At 34.0% G+C, this 17,719-nt stretch overlaps 1 protein-coding gene across 1 annotated transcript in view; it reads left to right on the top strand.

Moving 5' to 3' along the window:
- LOC130591841 (uncharacterized) overlaps positions 1-16,879 on the top strand; it is a 37,128-nt gene extending 20,249 nt beyond the window's left edge. The window contains exons 4-15 of the mRNA XM_057395778.1: positions 1,372-1,527; positions 10,874-10,978; positions 11,429-11,512; positions 11,604-11,719; positions 13,286-13,387; positions 13,472-13,585; positions 13,702-13,758; positions 13,847-13,913; positions 14,077-14,130; positions 14,243-14,317; positions 16,287-16,322; positions 16,565-16,879. Coding sequence (XP_057251761.1) covers positions 1,372-1,527; positions 10,874-10,978; positions 11,429-11,512; positions 11,604-11,719; positions 13,286-13,387; positions 13,472-13,585; positions 13,702-13,758; positions 13,847-13,913; positions 14,077-14,130; positions 14,243-14,317; positions 16,287-16,322; positions 16,565-16,690 — 1,092 coding nt within the window. The 3' untranslated portion in view covers positions 16,691-16,879. The remainder of the gene's footprint in view (positions 1-1,371; positions 1,528-10,873; positions 10,979-11,428; positions 11,513-11,603; positions 11,720-13,285; positions 13,388-13,471; positions 13,586-13,701; positions 13,759-13,846; positions 13,914-14,076; positions 14,131-14,242; positions 14,318-16,286; positions 16,323-16,564) is intronic.
- Positions 16,880-17,719: the final 840 nt, after the last annotated feature.

Raw genomic sequence — 17,719 nt, 5'->3', positions numbered from 1 at the left:
AATTCGTAGATGGTAACCAAAATACTCCCTCGTTCCTTGAAAAAAAAACTCTCCAATTCATACTTCCTCCACTTAAAAATAGTTGCACCATTTCATGTTCTCACGCTTGTCAATGTATGTTTTCAGTCATTAATATCTTTGATTATCAATAAATAAAAATTATAAAAAGTTTGATATTAAAAAAATATATGTTGAGACGCATCTAACAAGATCGTACATGACACATATTTTTTCTACAATATAAATCACCAAAGACAATCAAAGTGTAACATGTGAATTGTAAATACTATGCAAATGATGCAACTATTTCCAAGCGGATGAGGTATTAGTTTACCCCTTTGCTTTTTCATGGTCATTAGTATATCCCTTTGACCATGATTATCTTCAATTGTATACCGATCAAAACTATATGAAATTTATGATTTAAATCTACATACTAGAATTATTTGAACAATATTCGATATGATGATATTTAGTGTTTTAAATTAATGTTAAAACACGGTGAAAGCTAATGAACTCTGATTTGCAAAAGCAAATAAGTAAACTAATGAAAAACTGAGGGAGAATCAATCATATATTTTCTCCTTTTTCTTTTATCTTCCAAGTTAAAATCTCTTTTAGATACAAAAATGTCAAATTGGGAAAACAAAAGGGAATAGAGAGAGTAATATCATTATTTATTCTATAATACATTGTGACACAAAAAAAAACTAGAATAAAAATCATATACATTACAAGAAGACATGGGTTTCAGTTTTGATACTGGCATAATCTTTAGATTATATGAACTATTTTGGTGAGGGAGAGGTGGTAGCTCAGTGGAGTATCATCCAGAATTTCAGGGCATTGCCCAAGGTTCAAATTCTCATCCCAAGCCTAGTCAGCCTTTGAAATGATGTGCCCCGCAGGGGTTGGTATTCGTACCAATTATCTTTCTAATAAAAAAAAACTATTTTTGTGCTTTTCTTTGGCTCAATCTGTGCCCAGATAAAATTGGTTAACCTTATTTAAACTCAATAGAGTATAATTAATTAACACCAAGGACCCTTGGGTCTAATGATGTGACTTTATATCTCCCATATGGGAGAATAAGGATCAAATCTTGGTGGAAGCCAAAATTCAATATTGTTGGGGAGGGAGGGGTTAGGGTTTATTGAGCCTTTGAATAAGTGCCCTGTGCGAAGGCAAACTAGAGAAAATTCATCTTACCACGGGTTTTTGAAAGGGGCCAAAAAAATAGCATAATATTAATAGCTAAACATGACGTTATTGATGAGTATTTATTTTTGAGTTATACTACTGTGTCATTTAGTTTATATGTTTTGCTTTTTTATAAAACTAAAATTTATAATAATAAAATATATTTCGCAGATGAACCTTGAAGCCCCTCTTTTGCCTCCAATAGATCTGACTTACATAGAAGATAAGTACTCGGGGCTTTCGACCCAAGCCTTGTTGAATGCCTGGTCTACATTGAAAGGCAGAAGGGTTGGCCCATCCAAGGGTCAAGCATTAAATGACACTAAGGTATGTTTATTACATCATGGTATGTCATGAACACCTTTCTCATCTATACAAATATATTAAAAAGACGTTTCTATCAAAAGAACGGTATCACATAACACTCTTCTCAAGCTTCTAATACACTTGTCTATGATTTCATTAAAAAATATTAACAATGCGTAGCTACTATGAATTGAACCCATGACCTTTGAAATGAAATTTGAGAGTTCAATAACCGATCCACTATGATTAATGTTTCACAGTAAAACATAATAAAGTCTTATAATTATATGTAAGTATAAAGACATAAACAAATATTTTGATGTCTAACACTTTTATTAAGGTATAACATTCTCTTTATCTCTTACCCCTATTTATTGACATTGTTATTTTTTTTTTATCCCCGATTCCTTGCAAACTTTTTTAAAAACAATTTATCATGTTATACGTCCATATTTCAATGTCACACTACAAAAAAAATTATAAAAAGATAATAAAATCAATTATGAAACTTAGAAATAATAGAGTAATATATTTAATTTGATAACTGTAACTGCATGGGACATCGTCTGGAGTTTTTCTCTACAAGGAAGATGAAGTTACTCTAAGCTATCAGTATGAATAACGTTTACTGTAGTAACTTTCATATTTCGTGCATATTTCTTTTATATGAAGGCATATATAGTAAAAAAAAATAAAATTATAGACATGGCAGGATCACACGATGTACTTCCTCCATTGAGTTTAGAACTAAAGTTTTATCCAGTAATAGTTGTTTATGACAGACCAGGGGAGGGGGTGTGCTAAGTGCTAACAATGAACATTATAGCTTCTTTTCTAGTGATGGCCACTGGTGCGGGCTGGACGGGCCGGACCGTGGGCCGTAGTAGGCTGGGCTGAGATTTCACGGCCCAGGACCAACCCGTGAAATTCATGGGTTGGGCGGGCTGAAAAATCTTGGCCCACAACCGTTTGTTACCGGTTTTCACGGTTCAGGAAGCTGTTCTCGTGCTTCTGGATCTAATGGGCTGGACCGGGCTGTCGGGCCGGCATGAGATTTTTTTTTTAATATTATTTAAACATTGAAATTATTCATAATTGTTACATAAAACCTTTAAAATGAATTAGAATATATACAATTATTAATATTAATGAATAATTTCATTATTTTAAAATTTGATTAAAATATATACAACTTGATTAAAATATACACAATTTGGTTCAATATTTACTTGGACTGGGTTGGTCTGGTTCATGGGCTGGGCGGTTTAGTAGCGGGCTTTAGTAGGCTGGGCTCAAGAAATTTGACCCACGACCCACCCACCAATTTCACGGTTCGAGTTCGGTTGGACCGGACTTTTTGCGAGCCCGTCCCACAAGGTGGGCTGGGTTGGCCCGCACTGTTGACCATCTCTATTCTTTTCTAACTTTCCTTGCTACACCCTCTATTTCAAAATAGTTGCACACTACTTATCAACCAATTTTGACAAGTTTTCTCTCACCATTATATAAGAAAATTTTACTTTTAATCACACTAACTAGAGGAAAATTTTTAATTTTAGGTTCGCACTTTGCTTTCCAAAGTCAATTAAGATGGAAGGATTTCCACCGCGTAAGCAAGGGACATAGAGAAGCCCTTATAGTGACGAATGAGGGGGAAAGGAGATCATCACGAGAGGAGGTAGTGGGAAGAAGGAGATTCATTACCCTATGAACATTGAAAGGGGCCGGGGAGATCACAAGAGCTGAGGCTAAGATCCCAAGCTCCATGATAGGTAATGTCAACAACAATAAAAGAACGAAGTTTCATGATGAGGGATAATGGGTCCATAAATAAAGGATTTGATTGGGCTAATAGAGAGCCAATTATCATGCTAGAAGTCCACATCGTGACCCTTAGAGGGACCAGAAATTTCTTGAGGAGGTACCTCTCCTTCCCAATATTACGCTAGACCACTGACTCTTTTATAAACTAAGTGACATAGTTCGAGTGAACATATTTAGAGATAACGCACTCTTGGGTAAGTTTGGATGAGGCTTAAGACATTTTCCACCTCAAGCTTAGCCATATAGGTTATATTCATCTAGGAGTGTCATCAATTTTTGTTTTACCTTCGTATTCCTTTTGATTTTTTATATATCGCTCGTGAGGATGCATCTCATCCAGCCCCTATTTAAGATATATTAGAGCTTGAGATATTGATTTAAATTCAGCTTCTAAAAGGGTCATGAGAGAAAGATATTCAAGAGAAGCCTTCAACCAATCCCCGTTATAATCTCTACTAACTGAAGTGGCAATTGAACATTTGGTATCTTAGAGAAATGATCCATCAATGTTAAGTTTTACATAGTTACATATTAGGGGGACCCACTTTACGGGAGGTGTTTTGTGGGAAGCTTCCTTTGGGTTGTTCCAAGTATAGAACTGTTTGATTGCTGCCGAATAGAGTTTTGTTAGAACGACACTTGATGGAGGGTTAATTTTCTTGGAAATTCATTTATTTCCATATAGCCAAAGGTGTCAATGAGCAAAAGTGTTGAAAACATTATTTGGGATGACGTTTTAGGATTCTTTGTTACAAATGTTTTCCTTTAACCATTCCTTAATTGAAAAGAATATATACTCCCTCCATTATGTTTTAAATGAAACATTGGGTGAAATGACACTATTCATTGATCATTTTTTTACTCCAATTTATCGCAATTATATAAAGAAAAACATAGTCAAGTGGGTCTTTTTAGATTCATCTCGATGCATACGATCACATTATAATTTTTTTATATTTTTTACATGTGTACAACTACATATATTAATGATTAAAGAAGCGCGTTGGGTTGCGTAAAAAAGCAAACGTTTCATTTAATATAGAACGGAGGAAGTATATATATATTATATTCCACCAAGTTTGCATAGAAAAATAATCATTTTATGATGGCCAAGTTCACAGGAAAGCATAATTAAATAATACAAAAAGGGCATATTCAACTCAAATCTGGGACACGTGGCAATCTTAAGCATATGTAACAATACGAACTTTAGGAGCTGATATCTCCAAAATGACAATTCACCTTGGATTGAGCTGCCTATCATTGAAAATCAGTTCATGTATAGTATCTAGTGTTGCAAATATAATTTAACTATAATTAGCATATCAAAAGTTATGGAGAAAACAATAGACATGACTCAATCTCAAACTTTCTTCTATTAAAATCCAACTTCATTTCGACTCAAATTCGTACTCAAAGATATACGTAATGATTCCTATGCTATATAGCTTGCTCAAATTGTTCTCAATGCTCAAGCTTGGCTAACCCCAAATATGTTGTCAATACCTAAAATTCATCAAAAAAATATGAAAACATACTAAATAGGAGTATAATAACACAACTTCATAACATGATGCAATGAGGAACCAAAAAATAAGTCTAAATGTTCTATAATGCAAACTTCATGCACCTAAAAACTATATACAAGTATAACACATCATTTGTAATTCCAAGATACTAGTTTGTTTCAAACCTTATGAATGACAAATTTTAGGTTTGGTTTGGATGGTAATGCTTGAGCAGGCACGAAATTCTAAGTAGCTACCTAGTTGGCTAGGTCTTTGGTGCTTTTGATGTTAAAGATTTTTCTGGAAATCTTAGATCATATCAATGTTCGAGTTTCTTGAGAGGAGTATTTCAATCTTTGAAGCATTTTTTTTACGTGAATAGCTAAAGAATGGTTCTAAGACGGTTTTCATGGATGATTGAATGTTGTTGTTCGCATCTCCAAAGAGATTAACATCATCCCCAAACATGAGGTGAGAAATTTATGTTTTTCCTCCTCAACTTTTGAAAGACAATCCAAGATTTCGAGGTGCAAGCATCACGAGTACACACGGAAAGGTATTCCAAGCATAAGATTAAAATATAGGGAGAAATGATATCCTTTATATTATGCCTCTTGATCGCTTAAAATTTGAAGATTTTTTCCATTGATTAAGATACTAGAAAAACCAATAGATAGGCCGCTCATAATTAACTTTATTGAAGCTGTAGAAAATGAGAAAAGTTAGACAATGTTTAATGAATGGTCCACTCTAGTATATCGTGTGATTTTTCCAGGTCAATTTTTAACCATAAAAAAAAAAAAACCTTTTTTTCTCAAGGATGAAGCTATATATATTTGGTTTTGGGAGATTAGGACTTCGAGAATTGGTCTTATTCTTTGGAATAAGATTTATGTAAAAATTTTATAGGGCGTGTTCACAAGGCTGATTGGCCTGAAATTGTTTATTTGGGGAGGGTTTGCTATATTTGGAATTCAATTGTGGTTGGATTCTAAGTGTAGAGAATAGATTTATTTGAACCAACCAAAGGTGGAATGATGGTAGTCGATGAAGTGAAGAGATTTCAAAGGACGAGGTAAGGAGGGAGTGGGTTTTTGGCTCTTTGGAAACTTCGGTCCCAACATCATTTAAAGCATTTGTAATTTATCGGTTTTCCTTCTAATCCTGTCTCCCTGAAGGACCCAACAGTTTGAACAAACTTTAGTTATGTAACACCTCGATAATTCTCTCTTTTTAGAAATACCATTATACTATAAAACTTAAAGAATTAACAAAGCATTGTTGCCCGTATGATAACATATCGGCTTATTTAGAATTTTGCAGCGGAAAACAATTAACTAAACTTTAACTGTATTATAACTCAATAAATAAAGAAACAAGCATTTAGAACTTAAACAACCTACTTTGGTCAAAACACACAAACTTAATAAATTATGTTCTTACTAAATGCAGAAAGTAAACTATACTAGCTAGTTACACATTCTCTCCACTCCATATTCCCAATAATGCACATCTGCGAACCTGTAATGTCAATGTTATACTTAATCTACTCACCAAAATGGATCATCACAGGATCAATAAGGCAAAGCCATGATCAAACACACAAACAAAGCACGTAATCAGCAAAGCTGAGTACTACATACTAAAACATAAGCATTCCTAACATGATATTAAATAATAACATGTAAGGATAAATAATAGTATAATCTTAAAACATTTTGCAGACAACTTTTACTGAACTAAACTCTAAACATCTTTTTATTACTTTAAATGTAATAGTTATTGGACCGAGCTGTCCTACCAAAAATGTCTTCACTAAGAATACGAAATAAGGGCGCGACTCCGTATTCCAAAATGACCTGCGATATCGAGGAACCTTTGACTAAAAGAGGGATGATGATCAATCTATTCCTAGATAAAACCATGGCACACTCACCATGTACTCCAACTCCCAATGTCCAACTCTAGACGTGCACTAGTCTAAAGTCTACAACTATTCTCGTCACACTTTACGTTAATTACCAATTATTACTTGTTATGACACACACACACACACAAGCAACACATAAATAATAATCAAATAATCACAAATGAACTTATTTTATCTTAAGATTTAATAAATTATCACAACTTACAACCCAAGTTTATTTTTCCTTTAATCCAATCCATCTTATTTGTTGAACCAAGCCAACAATCCAACTTACCTTTACATAGGCATAATTTCAACTTACTAAATAAGGCCCATGGTCCTCATAAAGTAGTGAAAACAATATAATAAGGAAACACATGAATAACCATGATTCAATTCTTACAACGACTATTAATTCCTCATGCGAATTAATAAATAACAATTCCCTTCCACATGCTCGCATCAATTATTTCATACAAACATGAATCTTTACTCATAATAAATCTCAGAATCACATGCTTGCACACAGGCATAAAACATGTAACAATCAATAATACCAGAATCATATATGAACATAACAAGTTCCTATACATGATACTAAAATCTTTTCCTTAAATCATAATACTAATCACATAGCACACAGGTATGTACGTACCTCGTGTAAACTAGTCTGCAGGCCACTTTTAACTCCTTAAAGTTTCCTACAGAATACTCTCCTCCTAGAAATCAATATAAACTAAAATCAATACCATTACATAAAAATACAGCAACTCTAAAATATTTAAAATCCCCTTTAAATACATTCAAAAGCTGATTTTAATAAAACTTCAATTACTTTTAATTCCTAGCATAGTACTACCATAATAGTAATTAAAATTTTTAAAACTCCATTAATAAAAACCTTTATGAAATTCCAGGAACTTTAAAAATCAATAATCCTTCTTTAAACATATATAAACATGTTTAAAATCATAATCTAAATCAATCTCATAGTATCTATTATGCTACTATGATTTTCTAGTAATTAAAACCTTAAAAATTCATGTTTACATGATTAAAACTACAATCTAATCATAATAAACAAATCTGAATTTTTATTCTTATAATATAAGATATATATGAATCAAGATTACTTATTAAAACAGTAAATTAAAACCAATAATCATAATTTACATTAAAAAAAATCATAAAAATATAGTCTTTAATGGCAACTTGAGGAAGAAGAAAAGAAAAAGGGAGAAAAAGAGTGAAATACCGAAATCGCGCGTGAAATATGGCAGCAGAATTGCGAAACTTGCAGAGGTCATAACGGATAGAATAATAATAGGAATCGAGTGATTTTTGAGCCTAAGTTCAATAACTTTTCGAGATTTACAATTTTCAAGAAGGAAGTTTTGGCTAAAAATAAACGAAAGTATGAGAATTCTGGACAACCAGATTCGGGTGAGAGAAAAAACGAGAATTGAAAGTGAGGAGAGAGAAAAATATTCTTTGTGTGGGTAAAATAATTGGGTATTAGGATATTTATAAGAATGCTTCTTTTTTGGACTTAGGAAAAAGAGTTCGGGCTCAATTAGAATTGATGACGAGTGGGATAAACAAATTAGAACTTTTATCATCAATATGACTCATTTTCCTTATTGGGTTCCTCAAGTCTATTAAACTTCTTTTGTAATAGAAATTAGTATTTAAAACTTTTATTAAAGCATACTTAATTAAAATATTTTTAACTTTCTTAAATCCTTAAAATAATTTCATTTGACTTTTAAAATAGTCAACCTTTTTAAATAGTCAAATCATTTTAAAACTAATTTGTGTTTAAATATAAATATATATATGCTAAAATATATTTATAAAATCCTTTAAAATTATGGGGGATTATAAGTTATCATAACATATCTTCTTAATTGTAGTTGATAGATTAGAGAAAATTCGAGGATGAAAAGAAAGTGATTATTTAAATTTGCTTCTAATGCTAGTTTGAATTCCCTAGATTCTTACTAGAACTTTTTTTTTGTCGATTCCCAATTTTCATGGGCAAAGTATTATATCATTCTTAATCGTCTAAAACTTTGAAATAACTGGCCATATGCTTTTGTTCCATTGACCTCTCACCCAGTAGGGATCAAAAGTATGGTAGGATAGCTACATGGGTGTGATGGAAAGGAGTATGAGATTATGGTATGAGGACATTCTTGGTAGATTATCCCTCCCCTTTGGAATCTTGGTGATATAACTTACACATGAATCATAGGTCCATTTTTTGGTTTGAAGAACTTTTGGGTAGGAGGAGAAGTTTTTCTTTTTGTGTTAAAGGAAGAAATCTTGTGACTAGGGTTAGTGGCTTTTTAGCATGTTATAGTGGGAGGGGAACAAAGGGATTATTTATTTTTATTGAATATAGAGGGCTTTTGGGAATGAGGAGAAAATTTCAACGTTTCATCATTTTGGAGTTTTGGGGTGTCTATTAACTAAAAAATATTTGTAATATTATTCTTCTTGGATATATAATTATTCCTTTTAGTCTATACACTTTGTTTAGCCTTTTCTTTTCATGAGTTTATTTTTTTCGAATTTCTCCCTTCGACTATTTGTCATTTTGCCTTTTTTTGACAATGGAGTCCGATAGTTTTTGGTGATCAAACTTTGAGTTTTTTGTGGATTCTGGATCAAAGGCGGGTGGTTTAATTTATTGATGGATGGGCTTTATAGGCAAGTTTTATTATTTTTGTCGATTTGATTGCATGAAGCGCAGAAATATGACGAATAGTTTAAAAATATCTTTTGTTCAATATTTCCCAGCCATATGGAAATCTTTTTTTCTTTTGCCAGATCGACCATTACGAGGATTCGAGCGAACCATATTTTATTGCTCTAAGGCCTTGTTTACCAGTTTGTTTTATAAATGAACCCAAAGAATCTTCTATTTTTCTTATCATATTTTCGTTGTGAAATTCGATTGGGAGTTCAAGGACATAAACTCATAGAAGAAGAATTGAAACAATCCCTATGGTTGCTTGGAATTTTGGGATCTATTTTTGGACAGAAAAAAAGAAACTATTGAGGAACATATGGTCCTTTACCCCTTAGAATTTCAGATTTATCAAATCCTAGAAAGAATGATGATACAAAGTTTCCAATTGGGAACATACAAATATTAGCAATTGCGGATGGGATATAATTAAAGGGTAAAGATTTACCAAAAGTTTTAGATTTCGAAATTGGGATAAAGAGTTGATGGACCTTTTGGAAGGTCGTTAGAGGCGAAATAAATGCAGGTAAGTAGGAGAATTTTTTTTTGGGGTAATGAGTTTTTCTTCGAAGGAGGAAATTTTGATATCTTTGCTTTCTCACAGGTTAAGATCATAAATCGAAAGACATTGGTACCCATTCGAAGCGAGCTGCGAAATTAGGTAATAGAAAAAGGGGGGGGGAGGGGATGGAGAGGGGAAGACATTTTTATACTCGATGTTATTTCATGCATAATTATAAGTTTTTTAATTCTAGAAAGACAAGCTAAAAACGAAGGGCATAACAAGAAAAGTGGAAAGAAAAAGTTTTTCCTTTCTGCTAACTTCCCGTAGACTTCCATTTAGAAGTACTCAAACAATATTATGTTCTTTCTGTGGTGTGTATAATCAAATTTCATTCATCCCGTGTTCGAGAATAATGCAACAATATCAGTTTCACGTTTATCAACGTAAAATTTTGATTTGATTTTTTTTAAATCTTTTATCAAAAAATATAAAAATATCTTTAGTTGATAATATAATCTAAGAGAAATCTAACAAATTATGTATAGATTTTGATTTTATATAATAGGAGTGAATTATGGCTAAAGTGGGATATCATGTTAATAATGTAAAAGTCAAATTGACGTATGTAATTATGAAACAATGAGATTATTTACAGCCCGTCTCAAAAACAGGCTCACTTTGTAATATATAGCATTAACATTGTTATAGTATTAAAAATGCCAGATGGAATGGTACTAATTAAGCATCTTAAGTATATTTTGTGGCTACTTTAATTACCTTCAATAAAAAAAATTAATGCTAAATTGAGAAATTATAAGTTGATACTGCATATAATAACATAATTAAAATAGTGAGTCACAATATTACAGGTTTGGGTACCAACAAATCCACGAGGAAGTGAACGATTACCCCCTAGAATTGTTGTATCAGAGACTGATTTCTACAGACGCAGACTTTGGGGCTTGCCTGAGGAGGTAAATCTGTTATGTTGATTAATTAACTAGTTTGTATAATCATGCGACAAATCAAATGTGCATATGAAAACTAAGAAAAGTGAAACGTGATTTTACACGGATAATTTGTAAAACAATGCACAAATGTAGAAAGATACAATGGACATGCATGATAGCATATAAAATCAATCTTGGTGCTCCACATCAGCTTAACCTTTTAATTGATTTGGTTTTTTGACATGGTATCGGAGCCAACTTGAGAAGAAGGCCGTTGTTCTAGTTTCATCTAACCCTCCTTTTGTTGGTTCTTTGACAAGAATAATGATGGCAAAAAAGAAAACTAATCTCCATAATGAGGACAAAAGAAACAAAAAAAAGGAGTTAGATCAAGGTTGTTAATAATCTTGAGTAGCATCTTAGATCTAAAATGATACGCGGTTTAAGATCATGAGTACTGAGAAAATTTTGCAGGACCTCAGTAGCAAACCTAACTACCTAGTCGCATTCACAGTTGGGTATGATCAACGATACGATATCGATGCATGTGTAAAGAAGGTTAGACATCTCTAACACGTATAACCTTTGCATTCATCTTTCACTCATCATATTTGTATCTATGGTTATGTGCTTAATTTTATGATTACAGTTCTCAGACAACTTTACAATTGTTCTCTTTCATTATGATGGGCGGACAAGTGAATGGGATGAGTTTGAGTGGTCCAAGCAAGCTATCCATGTCAGTGCACTTAAACAGACTAAATGGCGAGTGATCTATTATTTAAACCATCCTTCAACCAAGAAGATAACATCTACTGTATTTCATTTTTCTTAATTAGCTGCAATATTTTATTTATATATTTGATTAAATTAATGATTCTTTCATCAAATATTCTTGATGAAGTGTTTCCACAAAATACCCTTAAATCTTTTTAAATTTACCATATACGTCTTCATGTTTTAAAATTCACTACATGTCTTTAATGACTAACGATCCATATCTTTTTTAGTCAATAATCTTTATTTAAGTTATTAAACTCCAATTATCTCCTATTCGACACATTTACCTTAATTCACAAATATTGATATATACCATCTATGACCCCTTTTTCTCTTTGTCTTCATAATTTTCTTTACTCTTTCTTGGCATTCATTGGTGTATTAATGGTAGTCTATTAAGGTAAATGACTCAAGTATAGGGTAAGTAGAGTTTAGTAACAAAAGTAAGGGTTAATGACCAAAAATGTCGGCAAACATTAGTTATTGAGGGCATATGGTGAATTCTAAAGAAATTGAAAGGTAAATGGTGAATTTTCAAAGGTTGAAAGGTATTTGATGAAAAAAGAATTACTGATAGATATATTTGGTGAAAAATCTCTGAAATTAGTGCCAACAATATATGTTACAACTAATTTAGGACTCATAATGTATATGATACATATTTATCATAATGCAATTCAAAATATTTGCATTGTGTTCTCAATACAACCATTGATGTAAAGAAAGTTGGTTGGCACATCCTAAAACCTTTTAAGTAAAATTCTACACAGTTAGAATATAATAATTAAGTTTTTATACTCGTTGAGTAACTCTTTACCTATTCAATTTGTTTCATTACCATATTATTTAGAATTCAATCGGATAGCCTCAAGAGTAATTGACTGATGATTATCTCTAGAACTTTGTTTTTGGAGTATGAGGTTGTTAAATTAAATAATACTGGACATTATTTTACTTACGCATCAACCCTTAAAAAAAGTTAAGATGAAACTCTAATTTTTAGGACTGCCCAATACCATCTTCAATATGGTAATGATAATTTATTGAAAGCAATTATATTTGGGGTAAACAAACAATATCATTATCTTTGACATGACACATCAAAATAGCATATATGTATCACTTATCAAATAGGTAGTGAGAGTAGTAAAGTAGAAAAGAAAATCTTATGTTAAAACAAAATAATGGAAATATTGGGTGAAATTTGCTTAAGTTAGTATCAAAGAACTGACAATCAAATGCAATATTGTCTTCACGTGAAATCGATCTGTTTTATATTCTAGATTCTTGTGGTCTAGTTCTAGTATTTTTTAGTCTGGTCTGGTCTAATTTGGCGTAGTCAGATATACAGTATGACTATGACCTCAATTCCTTTTGCATTTTTTTTGGCTAAAACCTATGGATTATGTGGTTATGGAAGTTGGGTGAACTAAACCACTTACAAATAAATCAAGTCTTAAAGATCTAATGGATGACTTACACACATTACATATCTAGGGTCATATCCTCAGTCCATTTACTCTAATGATTCATTAACATTTGGTGTTTTAGGTGGTATGCTAAACGATTCCTACATCCGAACGTGGTAGCTGCCTATGATTACATATTCATATGGGATGAAGACCTTGGGGTTGAAAACTTCGATGCTGAAGAGTAAGCTTAATTCTACTTCAACATTCTACCCTACAAATGTGATTGGGGCTACATATATTAGTTACTGATTAACTTTGGTTTTAGATACCTTAAATTAGTTAAGAAGCATGGATTGGAGATTTCACAGCCTGGTTTAGAGCCAAATAGTGGACTAACATGGCAAATGACCAAGCGGAGAGAGAATAGCGAGTTTCATAAGTAAGTGCATGTGAATACATAAAACTTGATCGTATTTCTATTAGAAATGTTTTCCGCACAACCTGGAGGATTCTTAGTTGTTTTCGTTGTTACTTCAATTCTCCCTACTTCTACAGATTCACTGAAGAAAAGCCTGGTTGGTGCCCTAATCCTGTGCTTCCACCATGTGCTGCGTATGTTGTATAAACTATATCTTAAATCTGGATGTTGCTTTTTATATGATTGATTAGTTTTTGAATTTATAAGGTCTTTATCTTTTAGGTTCATTGAAATTATGGCACCAGTATTCTCAAGAAATGCATGGCGCTGTGTTTGGCACATGATTCAGGTATCTGGGTTTTCTTGAACGATTTTCTCAATATAGGTAAAAACAAAGATAAATGCTAAAAATTATGCACTTTTGAAGCTAGGTTAAGTTGAGTTTGGTGAGTCTCGAGTGGAATTTGTGGTCCTAATTTGAATACTAATGTGGTTAGTGGTTTATATTACAGAATGACTTGGTGCATGGCTGGGGTCTTGATTTTGCATTGAGGATGTGCGTTGAGGTGTTGTAATTTCTTTTCTTTGTCCTTCTCGTACCAATCAGTGCAAGGTTCCATTCTTTTTGTTGTAATGTAATGTATTATTTTTTTCATTTTGCGATCCTTGTTAATATAGCCAGCACATGAAAAGATTGGGGTTATAGATTCACAATGGATAGTTCATCAATCAGTACCATCACTTGTGAACCAGGTCCATCTTTCTTTCTACTTTATTTGTTTTATATAAGTTGCAACATTTCTTTTTAAGGGATGAAATTTATAAATTTCAAATTGTCATATTTTTAACTAGGAAAATTTGTCAGAAACCACCTTTTATAACTATTTTTTTGTGAGAAACCACCTTTAAAAAAAATTGGGCACGCAACCACCTTTTTGGTTTTATTTTTGGGAAATTTCCTCAGGTACCCCTGAGGTTTGACGTAATTCCCAAATTACCCCCCACATTTGGGGAATTCCTCAGATACCCCTGAGGTTTGGGTTTGGGCTCAAGATACCCTTACTATGGACGGAACCCTAACACCATTAGGTTCCCCCCCCTCTCTCCCCCATTTTCTCTCTCCTCCCATTCTCCCACCCACTGCCAAACCCCCATCCCCTACTCCGGCGCCGACGAACCTACCCCTCCCTTCCCCATTCCCGATTCCCTCACCCTCGGCGTTGGCGCCGGCCAGAACAGCAGAACGACAGCCTAGGGTGGTTTTGAGGGCGGGTTTAAGGGTTTGTGGGCGGCGTATCTGGGTGGCGAAGGGAAGGGGTCGACTCACGGTGGGAGACAGGGAAGGGGGGACATTTCCGATAGGGGGAAAGGAGGGAGGGCGTGGTGTCGTGTCAGGGTGCTGTTGTTCTGGCCGGTGAAGGGAGGGCTAGGGTGAGGTGTCGAGGGTGGGGGAAATGGAGAGGGAAGGGCCGCCAGGGGTGTTGCTGTTCTGGCCGGCGAAGGGAAGGTGTAGGATCGCCGGGGGTGCTGCTATTCTGGCCGGCGAAGGGAGGGGGTAGGGTCGCCTGCTGTTAGTCGTCGACTGGGGGAGGGGTGTTGGCAGTGGGTGGGGGAATGGGAGGAGAGAGAAAATTAGGTAGAGAGAGGGAGAAAACCTAACGGCGTTAGGGTTCTGTCCATAGTAAGGGTATCTTGAGCCCAAACCCAAACCTCAGGGGTATCTGAGGAATTCCCCAAATGTGGGGGGTAGTTTGGGAATTACGTCAAACTTCAGGGGTACCTGAGGAAATTTCCCTTTATTTTTTGTGTGAAGCCACCACTTGCCGCAATCCGGTTGTTGACCTAACTTTTCTGGAATTGACCATCATAGAAACTATATTTTTTTTCAGATTTTTGCCATTCTTCCTCCTTTATCCTTCTTCTGCGAAAATCACCATCATATAGCCTTCTCCTCGCAGCCACCAACTCCAACCCCAGTCCTTCCTAGTCATCGCCGCCCAGCCCCACCCTCCTAGCTCTATCCCACGCATAGCCCCAACCCCCCGCAACCCCACAACCATCCCCACCCTCCTAAACTCAAGCCCCTCTCTCCCCTCGCATCCCCCGACAGCCCCCCCAACCCCTTGCTTCCCCCTCCCTCCTTGCATCCCCAAGCAACCCCTCCCCCTCACAACCCCCATCAACCCCCATCCCCCTCGCATCCCCCCTCCCCCCTTGCATCATCCGACAAACCCCCCGCCACACAGCTTTCCCACCCCTTCTTCTTTCTCTTTCTCCCTTCCTCCTCCCTGCTCTAAAATTTTTAAAAAAAAAATCGAGGGAGGAAGATGCTAACACAAGAAGGGAGAAGGCGTAAAGGTGGAAGAAATGACGAAAATTTGGAACAAAATGGGTTCTATGATGGTCAACGCCGGAAAATCGAGGTCAACCACCGGATTCCGGCCAGTGGTGGCTTCCAACAAAAACAAGAACCAAAAAGGTGGCTGCATACCCAATTTTTTTAGAATGTGGTTTCTCACAAAAAAGTGATTATAAAAGGTGGTTTGTGACAAATAATCATACATATATAATAGTATTAATGATAAAAAGCTATATGTTTGGAAACAATGAAAAAAACGATTGCATAACATGGAATAAATTAAGTATTAATATTCTTTTTTTGCTTGTGTTGTTACCTATCTGATCAATCTCTTTCTCTTATCAAAATTTCTTGGATATATAGGGTGTAGCTGAGGATGGGAAGGCACCATGGGAAGGGGTATAGTCCTCTCTTTTCTTATAGTTTGAACATGTTAATTTTTATACAATACTTCGTGAATACATAGGAAAATATATAGATTCAATTAATGTAGCTGATGAAATCTCGTTAATTTAGTACCAAATCTCGTCAATTTGGTACCCGCGACAACTCTCTATATACAAAACATAAGAAAAGTAATGCTTATTTATCAATTTTTACCCTTAATTTGCAATCTGTTTTAAGTAAATTTATTTAGTCAGGTAAGAGAAAGGTGCAGGAAAGAATGGAGTATGTTCCAAGATCGGATGGCGGATGCTGAACAAGTCTACTTCAAGTCATTGGGATTTAGTATCAATAACACAGCTCGTTATCCCACTCAAATGTAGAGGTCCAAACGAACTCCTAAATAAAAGGATGGTTTGAGTATAACAACAATGCTCATTATTGCCAAGGCGTTTTTATACATGGTAAATAAGAAAAAGGAACCCTGCATTGCATTGCATGCAATTTATCGTGAAATCCTTGGGACCCAACATAATAACTGTATGTATTGATTATTTTTCGAAAACATTTGACCGGTAAGGCAAACTTTATTGATTATCATGGTGCCCTCCTGTAAAAGTATACATCAATGGAAAGCAAGTCAACTTAGTACTACAAATACTCTAACTAGCTATTTTGTGCAACATTATTTTTCTAGCTAAGAGTAGCTTAGCCTTTGTAAATCATATGTAATATTTAGGGTGCGTTCTATTCAACTTATTGGACCTGAACTTATTTGACTTTATCTGAACTGAACTTATTGAACCTGAACTGAACTTATTGGAACTTATTAAACCTGATTGGACCTGATTCAACTTATTGGACCTGATTGGAACTTATTGGACCTGATTGGAACTTATTGACCTTATTGAAACTTATTAAACCTTATTAGCCCTGATTGAAACTTATTAGACCTTATTGGACCTGATTGAAACTTATTAGACCTTATTGGACCTGATTGAAACTTATTAGACCTTATTGGACCTGATTGAAACTTATTTGACCTTATTAGACAAAAACATTGACCATGAATAACATAAAAATTACCACTAATGTTAATACTACCCCTCAAAATTTTTTATGGAGTAATAATTATTATAATTTGTCCTTTAAAAAATAATGATTATTAATTATCTCTTATGATAATTAATTTAACAAAAAAATTTACTATTTATATATTTGCCTATACATAACTTTCACCACTAATATGTCTAATAGTCTTGTTTTGATTTTATAAAACACTAGTAGAAAATCAAAATTTTATATCTTTCATTGTTATTAGTAACGAAAACATGTTATCTTTAGTTATTTAAAGATGAATTGCAAAATATTGTAATTATAATTATTATTATTATTGTTAACCTTAATTATTT

The sequence above is a fragment of the Beta vulgaris genome, chromosome 6, assembly GCF_026745355.1.
Source record: "Beta vulgaris subsp. vulgaris cultivar EL10 chromosome 6, EL10.2, whole genome shotgun sequence".
NCBI classification, from domain to species: Eukaryota; Viridiplantae; Streptophyta; class Magnoliopsida; order Caryophyllales; family Amaranthaceae; genus Beta; species Beta vulgaris.
This window is presented reverse-complemented; position numbering and strand designations above follow the sequence as displayed.